The 10,017-nt window shown below is 40.8% G+C and overlaps 3 protein-coding genes across 3 annotated transcripts in view; all 3 read left to right on the top strand.

Moving 5' to 3' along the window:
- The window catches only part of LOC104768043 (ABC transporter C family member 5-like), a 7,604-nt gene extending 2,704 nt beyond the window's left edge, over positions 1-4,900 (top strand). The window contains exons 3-13 of the mRNA XM_010491989.2: positions 1-1,000; positions 1,116-1,436; positions 1,538-1,624; positions 1,749-2,444; positions 2,533-2,697; positions 2,809-3,103; positions 3,217-3,431; positions 3,521-3,826; positions 3,920-3,983; positions 4,081-4,320; positions 4,411-4,900. Of these exons, the coding sequence (XP_010490291.1) occupies positions 1-1,000; positions 1,116-1,436; positions 1,538-1,624; positions 1,749-2,444; positions 2,533-2,697; positions 2,809-3,103; positions 3,217-3,431; positions 3,521-3,826; positions 3,920-3,983; positions 4,081-4,320; positions 4,411-4,523 (3,502 nt within the window). The 3' untranslated portion in view covers positions 4,524-4,900. The remainder of the gene's footprint in view (positions 1,001-1,115; positions 1,437-1,537; positions 1,625-1,748; positions 2,445-2,532; positions 2,698-2,808; positions 3,104-3,216; positions 3,432-3,520; positions 3,827-3,919; positions 3,984-4,080; positions 4,321-4,410) is intronic.
- On the top strand, positions 5,151-8,474 carry LOC104766796 (NADH dehydrogenase [ubiquinone] 1 alpha subcomplex subunit 9, mitochondrial). The gene is made up of 12 exons (XM_010490749.2): positions 5,151-5,352; positions 5,464-5,563; positions 6,065-6,129; positions 6,232-6,317; positions 6,437-6,521; positions 6,628-6,698; positions 6,894-7,025; positions 7,284-7,399; positions 7,496-7,619; positions 7,696-7,764; positions 7,867-7,987; positions 8,078-8,474. The coding sequence occupies exons 1-12, from the start codon at positions 5,250-5,252 to the stop codon at positions 8,215-8,217; spliced, it is 1,212 nt and encodes a 403-aa protein (XP_010489051.1). The 5' UTR covers positions 5,151-5,249; the 3' UTR covers positions 8,218-8,474.
- On the top strand, positions 8,638-9,478 carry LOC104766795. The gene has a single exon (XM_010490748.2). It carries the CDS (start codon positions 8,923-8,925, stop codon positions 9,304-9,306), a length of 384 nt encoding a protein of 127 aa, XP_010489050.1. The 5' UTR covers positions 8,638-8,922; the 3' UTR covers positions 9,307-9,478.

The raw sequence follows: 10,017 nt of genomic DNA, 5'->3' as shown, positions 1-10,017 counted from the left end.
CCTCGCTGGGATCTTCTTTGTGGCGAAGCTTGCTGAGACGCTAACGACTCGGCAGTGGTATCTTGGGGTTGATATCATGGGGATGCATGTGAGATCAGCTCTTACGGCTATGGTGTACCGAAAAGGGCTAAAACTCTCTAGTTTAACCAAACAGAACCACACGAGTGGTGAAATTGTGAACTACATGGCTGTTGATGTTCAGAGAGTAGGTGATTTCTCGTGGTACCTCCATGATATGTGGATGCTTCCTCTACAAATTGTACTTGCTCTCGGGATTTTGTACAGGAGTGTGGGACTGGCGGCTTTAGCCACTTTGGTGGCCACAGTTTTCTCTATTATTGCCACTATCCCACTGGCGAAAATTCAAGAGGACTATCAAGACAAATTGATGACTGCTAAGGATGAGCGAATGAGGAAGACTTCCGAGTGTTTGAGGAACATGAGGATTCTGAAATTGCAGGCTTGGGAGGATAGGTACCGGGTTGTACTTGAGGAAATGAGGAATACAGAGTTTAAATGGCTTCGAAAGGCTTTATACTCCCAAGCGTTTATTACATTTATATTCTGGAGTTCACCCATATTTGTAGCTGCTATCACGTTTGCTACGGCTATAGGCTTAGGAACTCAGCTCACTGCAGGAGGTGTTCTCTCCGCGCTTGCAACATTCAGGATTCTTCAGGAGCCACTTAGGAATTTTCCTGATCTGGTGTCTATGATGGCTCAGACTAAAGTATCTCTTGATCGGATATCAGGACTTCTGCTAGAGGAAGAGCTGCAGGAAAATGCTACGATAATCCTTTCTCAAGGTACGTCAGACACATCTGTTGAGATCAACGACGGTTGTTTCTCGTGGGATCCTTCATGGGTAAGGCCAACTTTGTTTGGGATTCACTTGAAAGTTCAGAGAGGAATGCGAGTAGCTGTCTGTGGAGTCGTTGGTTCCGGGAAATCAAGTTTTCTTTCTTGTATACTCGGAGAAATCCCTAAAATCTCGGGTGAAGTAAGTGAAAAACTTCAAGAACCTTCAAAAAAACATGCATCTGTCTTCATTTTTTTCAGGGCTAAAAATTTATTTCCTCTAGCAAATTTCACGAAACGTACACTGAAATACACAGGTCAGAATATGCGGTAGTGCTGCTTATGTTTCACAGTCCGCCTGGATTCAGTCTGGGAATATAGAAGAAAATATTCTCTTTGGCAGTCCAATGGATAAGGCTAAGTACAAGAATGTTATACACGCTTGTTCATTGAAACGGGACTTGGAACTATTCTCACATGGGGATCAGACCATTATTGGTGACAGAGGCATAAACCTTAGCGGTGGTCAGAAGCAGAGGGTTCAGCTCGCAAGAGCACTTTACCAGGATGCTGATATATATCTGCTTGACGACCCTTTTAGTGCTGTTGATGCTCACACTGGCTCCGAACTCTTCCAGGTACACTTTTTGTTTTCTCCGATTAACCGAATAAATATATTTTTCAAACACTTTGTTGTATGTATATCTCCTTGGATCACACTTTGTTGTATGTACTACAGGAATATATATTGACAGCTCTGGCAGACAAGACTGTGATATTCGTAACTCATCAGGTCGAGTTTCTTCCTACGACGGATCTTATATTGGTAAGGACTTCTTCGACATGGCCCTTCTGCAAAAATCTTATACCAAGAGTTCTATATGTTAAGATACCCAGAAAAGTATACAACACCAAGAAGGCGCTTCAAGAAGTTTCTTGTTTATCTGCAGGTACTTAGGGATGGACAAATTATACAGTCAGGGAAGTATGAAGAACTGCTACAAGCAGGAACCGATTTCTTATCTCTTGTGTCTGCTCATCATGAAGCTATTGAAGCAATGGATATTCCCTGTCATTCATCAGAAGACTCTGACAGCAATCAGGTGCTAGACCAGTCATTGCCACACAATCCGAAATCCAATGCTTCCTCGAGCAACATTGAGATTCTAGCCAAAGAGGTCCAAGAAGGGCCATCCGGGTCTAACCAGAAAGCCATCAAAGAGAAAAAGAAAGCAAAACGGCTTAGAAAGAAACAACTGGTTCAGGAAGAGGAACGTGTGAGGGGACGAGTCAGTATGAAGGTGTACTGGTCATATATGGCTGCAGCCTATAAAGGATTGTTGATTCCACTCATAATCATTGCACAATCACTCTTTCAGTTCCTTCAGATTGCAAGTAACTGGTGGATGGCCTGGGCAAATCCGCAAACCGAGGGAGACCAAGCTAAAGTGAGCTCCACGGTCCTTCTCCTCGTGTTTATTTCCCTAGCATTTGGTAGCTCAGTGTTTATCTTTGTCCGAGCTATTCTGGTCGCTACATTCGGCCTTGCAGCCGCTCAGAAGTTATTTCTGAACATGCTCAGAAGTGTTTTTCGAGCGCCAATGTCATTTTTCGACTCGACTCCTGCTGGAAGAATCTTAAATCGGGTTTGTTCTTTTTAAAATTAATCAAACTATGACTATGACGTCTTCTCTTCATGCATAGTATTTCTCATTGCTATTATGTACCTTTCAGGTGTCTATTGATCAAAGCGTCGTAGATCTCGATATTCCTTTTAGGCTCGGAGGATTTGCTTCCACAACAATACAACTCATCGGCATTGTTGGTGTGATGACAAACGTTACATGGCAAGTGTTCCTTCTTGTAATTCCAACCGGCATTGCTTGCTTGTGGATGCAGGTAATTTCTGTAAATTTTTGAAGATTCTTTCTATGGTGTTTTCATAACTTCAGGGGTACTTTCTATTTGCAATACGTTTTAACGGCAAGTTTTTTTCACTTATAAATGCAGAAATATTACATGGCTTCATCTAGGGAGCTGGTTCGGATTGTGAGCATACAGAAATCTCCAATTATCCATCTTTTTGGTGAGTCAATTGCAGGTGCAGCAACAATCAGAGGGTTTGGCCAAGAAAAGCGTTTCATGAAGAGAAACCTCTATTTACTGGACTGCTTCGCCCGCCCTTTCTTCTGCAGCATCGCTGCAATTGAGTGGCTCTGTTTACGCATGGAGCTACTCTCTACTTTCGTATTTGCCTTCTGTATGCTCCTGCTTGTTAGTTTTCCACATGGAACAATTGATCCAAGTAAGTTTTCTCATTCTCCCTTTTCAATCTTTAGACCATGGTCTGCATTTCCCGCGAAACTCGTTAGTCAAAGATCCGTTGTTTTTACCAAGTTCATATTTACCTTTGTATAGGCATGGCTGGCCTTGCAGTAACCTATGGCCTTAATTTAAACGCTCGCCTTTCTCGGTGGATACTTAGCTTTTGTAAGCTAGAGAATAAAATCATCTCCATTGAAAGAATCTATCAGTACAGTCAAATTCCTAGTGAAGCCCCTACGTTTATCGAGAATGCTCACCCTCCGGCCACATGGCCAGAGAATGGAACCATTGAGATCAACAATTTGAAGGTAAGTCAAAGTTTTGATCTTCTCTAGACCTGTTTCAGACCAATTGCATAGCTTCATACATTATTCAACCCCTTCCTCTGTTTTTAAAGGTTCGCTATGGAGAGAATCTACCAACTGTCCTTCATGGAATCAGCTGTGTGTTCCCTGGTGGCAAGAAGATTGGGATTGTGGGCCGCACAGGAAGCGGTAAATCAACCTTGATCCAAGCACTATTCCGGCTGATAGAACCATATGCAGGGCAAATAATCATTGATGGCATAGATATCTCTTCCATTGGCCTTCACGATCTTCGAGGCCGTCTCAGCATCATTCCGCAAGATCCCACCTTGTTTGAAGGCACTATCCGGGGAAACCTTGACCCTCTCGAAGAACATACTGATCAAGAAGTTTGGCAGGTACAATAAACTGCTAATAATCTTCTGATTTCAGTCATATATGAAAACCATTAGATTCTGAATGTGTTAGAGATCTTGTTTTTCTTTTGTCAGGCTCTAGATAAGTCACAACTGGGGGACATAGTTCGTGCGAAAGACCATAAACTCGATACTCCAGGTATAGATCTAAAACGCGGTGATACATCCGCGATAGATCTTGTAGGAAAATGTTTGAAGAACCTGATTTGATTCGTTGATTTGAACTGTTGATACAGTGTTAGAAAATGGAGATAATTGGAGCGTCGGGCAGAGGCAGCTTGTAGCTCTAGGGCGTGCGCTTCTTAAACAAGCGAGAATTCTTGTGCTTGACGAAGCAACTGCTTCGGTTGACTCAGCCACCGATAATCTCATCCAGAAGATTCTAAGAACAGAGTTCGGAGACTGCACTGTCTGCACTATCGCACATCGGATCCCGACTGTGATAGATAGTGACATGGTTTTGGTTCTAAGCGATGGTAGATACACACAAAATGAAAATCCTTTTTTTCTCATATGAAATGTTCTCCTTTCACTTCACCCTAAAAACTTGGATGATTACTTTGCAGGTCTTGTTGCAGAATTCGACACACCAACACGACTTCTAGAGGATAAATCATCGATGTTCCTTAGATTAGTCACTGAATACTCCTCAAGATCCAGCGGCATACCTGACTTCTGATCGGTGTACTATAAGTGAACGCAAAGTTCTTCGCCGAGCCACCGGGACAGGGATGTTCTCGCTGCGAATCTCAGACAAATCAGAAAATCTGTCTGAAGTCTGAACCAACACACATGACTCAAGATCCTGTCAGTGTCAGTACAAGAAATAAAGTGCAGGTGACTGAAGAACACTGGAGACGACCAGAGTTTTCGGTACGAAAAGGGAGATTTAAAGATTAAGGTCACAGGCATTTTTGCTAAGCTTTAAAGTTTTTTAGTTTAGGTTTGATATTGTAAAGCTGGATCAGTTCATTGTTGTCGTGAAAAGCAAAGGTTACATTCGATTTTTGTAGGATAATGTCATCAAATTACGAGCGTTCGGCATCCTTTTTTTTTTATCGTCTTGCACTTTTACACTACAATCTGATGATATCAACCGTGTCGTTTCTTCAACAACGTTTCGTTTCACTTTAACTGAACGACGTTGTAACACGCCACACGACTAAAGCTTACGACGCGTTTCATTACGTAGCTAGGTTCAAAACGACGTAGTTTTATTATAAGAGGCTGATTTGAGATCTTGTTAAAGCCCAGGCCCATTCACTTGTATATCCTCGAGGCAGCAAAATCTTCTATTCCCATTTCTCTCTTCTTCTTCTTCTGTCTCTCTCTCTCTCTTTCTTTCTCTCTCGCTCATCTGTATTTGTTGTCTCTCTCTCGATCGATCGTGTAACTGAGAACAAGGATGCAAGCAGTTTCCAGGAGATTAGTTCAACGGCCCCTCGCCGGAGGAGCTTCGATCTGTTCGTATTCTTCTCTCAGATCGCTCTATGGAGTCTCAAATCACCGTTAAGTTTCCGCCATTGATATTTTCTTCGATTTTGGGTATCTAAGTTGCTTGCTTATTTTGTCTCGCGCTAATTAGAGATTTGTGGATTTTTTTAATGGTGACCCTTCAGTGAATGGAACTGATAATCGTCGCTATGCGTCTTCCCTGGCTAAGAAGGGGGGCGTGGGACACCTCGCTCGCAAGGGTACTGGTGGGAGGTCTTCCGTTAGGTATGTCATTGCTCTCTTTTTTTTAGGGTTTAGTTCTGGAGAATTTCTCATGGGAAGGATAAATGTTATTACTACTGTGTTAGGATTTTTAGCTTATTCTGTGTATCTTTGTTAAAAGTTTTGAGCTTTTGTGGATGAGTTGCAATTCCATTTACGGGGTAATGTATTATCTCTAAGGGTTTTGCGGTTGCTGCAGTAAAGTGAATGTCTCGAGAGCTTTATGTTCTGTTTGTCTAGGGTTTTGTTTCTATAGAATGCTGGAAACTTCTCATGGGAATAAGAAATGATATTTTATGTGCTAGGGTAAAGGAATCTTAGTCTGTATATCTTTGTTAGTGTTGGGCTTAGAGGGTAGCTTTTGTGCATTACGTGCCTTTGTAGAGGAATGTAGCATCTCTTAGGAGTTCAGTATAGCGAATTTTTCTCGAGAGCTTTCTGTTAAGAGAAAAAGAATATAGATGTTGGTCTTTGAAAATATTAATTTCTTCTTTGCTTTGCCAGTGGCATTGTAGCTACAGTTTTTGGAGCCACAGGATTTCTGGGTCGTTATCTTGTGCAGCAGCTAGGTGAGTTGGGTTAAACAGCTGTATTACCAGTCTGGTATCAATCTTTTTTTTCCTTTACATTTGCAGATTTTTTGCTAAATTCAAGTGAATGTTTTCTTCCAGCTAAAATGGGATCGCAAGTGCTCGTTCCTTTCCGAGGCTCAGAGGACTCTCCTCGACATCTCAAGCTGATGGGAGATTTAGGACAGGTAATATATTCTTTTATTTAACCTAATGCTTTCAATGAAATGCCTTAAAAAGTATCTTTTTAGAAAACTATGCTTTGGCTCGGCATATCTGATGTGCGTTTGTTGCCTATATATTTCAGGTGGTACCAATGAAATTTGATCCAAGAGATGAAGACTCGATTAAGGCTGTCATGGCCAAGGCTAATGTCGTTATCAATCTAATTGGTAGTTTTTTTGTTCGGTCTTATTTTTTCTAGCAATTATTGTTAAATCTTTGTAAAAATCTGTACTGTTCCTTTACTTTTTGGATGATATTTAATCTAATCCTTAGGAAGAGAGTACGAGACCAGAAATTTCAGTTTTGAGGATGTGAACCATCATATTGCTGAGAAACTTGCATTGGTATGTATTTGTATCCTCTTGAGTTGTCTCCAATAAAAGTGGTGAACAGGTTTCCATTTTTGTTGCTTCTCTGATTGTTGCCTACTTTTGAAATAAGTAACACATGTTTAACTGTCAGGAGGATATGCTCTGCTATTAGCTTGCTCTTTTGGTTATGTCTAATTAACTTGGGGCTTTGTGGATATGTTGTTTCAGGTGGCCAAGGAACACGGTGGGATAATGAGGTATATTCAAGTTTCTTGCCTAGGAGCTTCAATGTCATCTCCTTCAAGAATGCAGAGAGCAAAGGCTGCTGCTGAGGAAGCTGTCTTGAGTGCGCTACCTGAGGTAAACTTATACCGCCTTTTGGCACACATGACTCTCTCTTTTGTAATTATCATCATAATATTTCATTTATTATATGCACGTCCCTACTTTTTTAGAGATCTTGTGCAGAACTGGAAAACCCGTAGATGGTGTTATTAGATAATTCTAAAATCTCATAAGTTTTGAAAGCAAAAAGAGCGTACCTGGGATGGTTTATATAAAGTTTTTATCATCATTAGTATGCTTCTAGTCAGTTCCTGATGTATGTGTGTTTCCTAGGCCACCATCATGAGACCTGCAACCATGATTGGTACAGAAGACAGAATCTTGAACCCCTGGTCAATGTTCGTTAAAAAATATGGTTTCCTTCCGCTCATAGGTGGTGGGACCACCAAGTACGTCTTACATCCTTTGAGCAATTCTATTCACCGGTTCATAGTAGCTATTACAATGTAGACCTGGTTCCTTCCCTGACAATAACTCCATTGCAGATTTCAGCCTGTTTATGTGGTTGATGTTGCTGCTGCAATCGTTGCAGCTCTAAAGGATGATGGCTCCAGCATGGGGAAAACATATGAATTGGGTGGTCCAGATGTCTTTACCACTCATGAGTTGGTAAATTCTTATAATCCTTCATGTTCTCTGTCACAGTGGCAGCTCAGTGGTTTTGATTTCCATGTGTTTCTTGTAGGCAGAGATCATGTATGATATGATTCGTGAATGGCCTCGGTATGTGAATCTTCCATTTCCAATAGCCAAGGTAAAAGATCATAACCGTGCACTTTTTATGGTAGAAACTCCAACTATCTTTCTTTTCTTCTTGAAGTGATACTAATTTCACATGTGTCACAATCTGTTCCAGGCAATGGCGGCTCCTAGGGACTTCATGGTGAACAAAGTCCCTTTCCCCTTACCCTCTCCTCAGATCTTCAATCTGGACCAAATCAATACACTTACAACCGATACACTTGTATCCGACAATGGTTAGTATGATTCATACAAGTAAAATGAGTTCTTTTCCTTGAATTGACTGATTCTCACTCTTTATTATACAACAACAATGGCTGTTTCAGCCTTGAAGTTTCAGGATTTGGACCTTGTCCCCCATAAATTGAAAGGATATCCGGTCGAGTTTCTTATCCAATATCGCAAGGGCGGTCCTAACTTCGGTTCTACTGTCAGTGAAAAGATACCAACAGACTTCTATCCTTGATTGCTGCTTCTGCTCAAAGGTCATTTCCTGGACTATTTTTTTCATGCAAGTGTCACAATGAAATCGCGGAAACCAGATTTGGTATGTTGATGCCTTTCATTTACTTTTGTCAATAATAAACGGGTCCTCCTCTTTGTTGTGTTCTGGAAAAAATTATAACACATCAACATCATTATAAGTTAAGAGAGGGGACATTATCTTTCTTGATGGGGCGATTTGGCCTCTTCGAAATTATGCAGTATCTAGTTCGTTTCGAACTCCATGTCCCTACTATGCTCTTGACTATAACTAAAGCCACATGCTTTCGCCTTTGAATTCCATTTAGTTTGGTGTTGTATGTTGCGCAAAAATGGTTCAACTTGTATCTGTATGCAATAGAGTTTAAACCCTGAGTAATTTGAAGTTCCCTTTACATGGTCAAGAGGGTAGTCAACTTGGTTATGTACAGATATTGAAACATTGATATTCATTTACCTATCTTTAGAATTTAGTCATGGATATGGAGCCATTGGCACCCGGCACCAATGAGTTGTTGGGGCGGGTAAGGAATCTAGTTATGCAAACCGTAGAATATAAAACTTTGCTTCTAGCTGTAAAAAACAGTAAAGAACTTTAGGAAACCTCAAATACCAAGCAAAGCATATAGAGCCAATATCATGAAACTGGAGGGATAGAACAGAATCATTTTGCAGTACTTGTCCCAAAATGGAAGACGAAGGAGACTATCCTGGTCCTGAATCCGATTTTGGTGGAATCAACTTGAACGGGAGAAATGTTGGGGCGGTGATGGTAGCACCTAGGGATGTAGACATAGCGAGTCAAAGTGGTTGCAGGATCAACATCTACGTGAACAGCAACGTTCAAGCAACGTGTGGGTCAGCTTTGCTCGGTAGCAAGGTTAAGCTAAGAGATCCCGGTGTTCATCTCCATATCGAAGATGTTAAAATGACCCGCGATGATGACGGATCTAAACAGAAGGAGATGACGTTGATGAAGGTTGGGCTATGTTTAGTCTGTCTCTTTAACATCTTTCTAGTACTCATTATCTTCTTCTCCTCTTGGTTCCTGAAGAAAACTGATTCCGTATAGATCTCCCCATCAACCGATGATCATGCTAAGTGTAGTAAGAACGATCCTCCCGTCCATAATTGTTTCCTCAATTACTTATCTGTGGTCTAAATTTTAGATTACATCTCATGTTGTATTAATTCACATTATTCAAGATTGAGATTAAGATCAATGCTATAAGCCTATAACCCAATCATGTAAATAGCGTAGGACTATCTATAGTGGGGCAAACGTGACGAAAGTTACGAGGCTAGGATTACAACTATAAAGTACTACGCACCAATTAGAATCTCAGCTACGGCCTACGGGATTATAACTATTTAAGTACCGATTTGACGAATAAAAATCTAGTAGATATCAATTAGATAGAATCTTTTCTTTTCTAAATATGCATTTTCCCATTCACCCCATTAGATGATTAGAAGACCACGATCTCGTTCGAAGAATCTTCCGAGGACATATATATTTCTTAATTAGGAATTTGTACAATATTGAATGCTCACTTTTTGCGAATCACCCTTACATGTTCAGCAATTGTAACAAATAATTAAAGAATCAAAAGTTAGATTTTATTTTATTATTGTTGGAAAAGAGCTAATGCTAGTCCATTACCCTCTTCAATTATTTAAAGATAGTAGATCAAATTTTCTTGCAAGGCCTTTGTGGTATCCATGTGAGTTGTAACATTGGGGAGCACAAACTTCCCCACTCCCACAAGCCACGTTTGTCTCT

Source organism: Camelina sativa, chromosome 19, assembly GCF_000633955.1.
Source record: "Camelina sativa cultivar DH55 chromosome 19, Cs, whole genome shotgun sequence".
NCBI lineage: Eukaryota > Viridiplantae > Streptophyta > Magnoliopsida > Brassicales > Brassicaceae > Camelina > Camelina sativa.
This window is presented reverse-complemented; position numbering and strand designations above follow the sequence as displayed.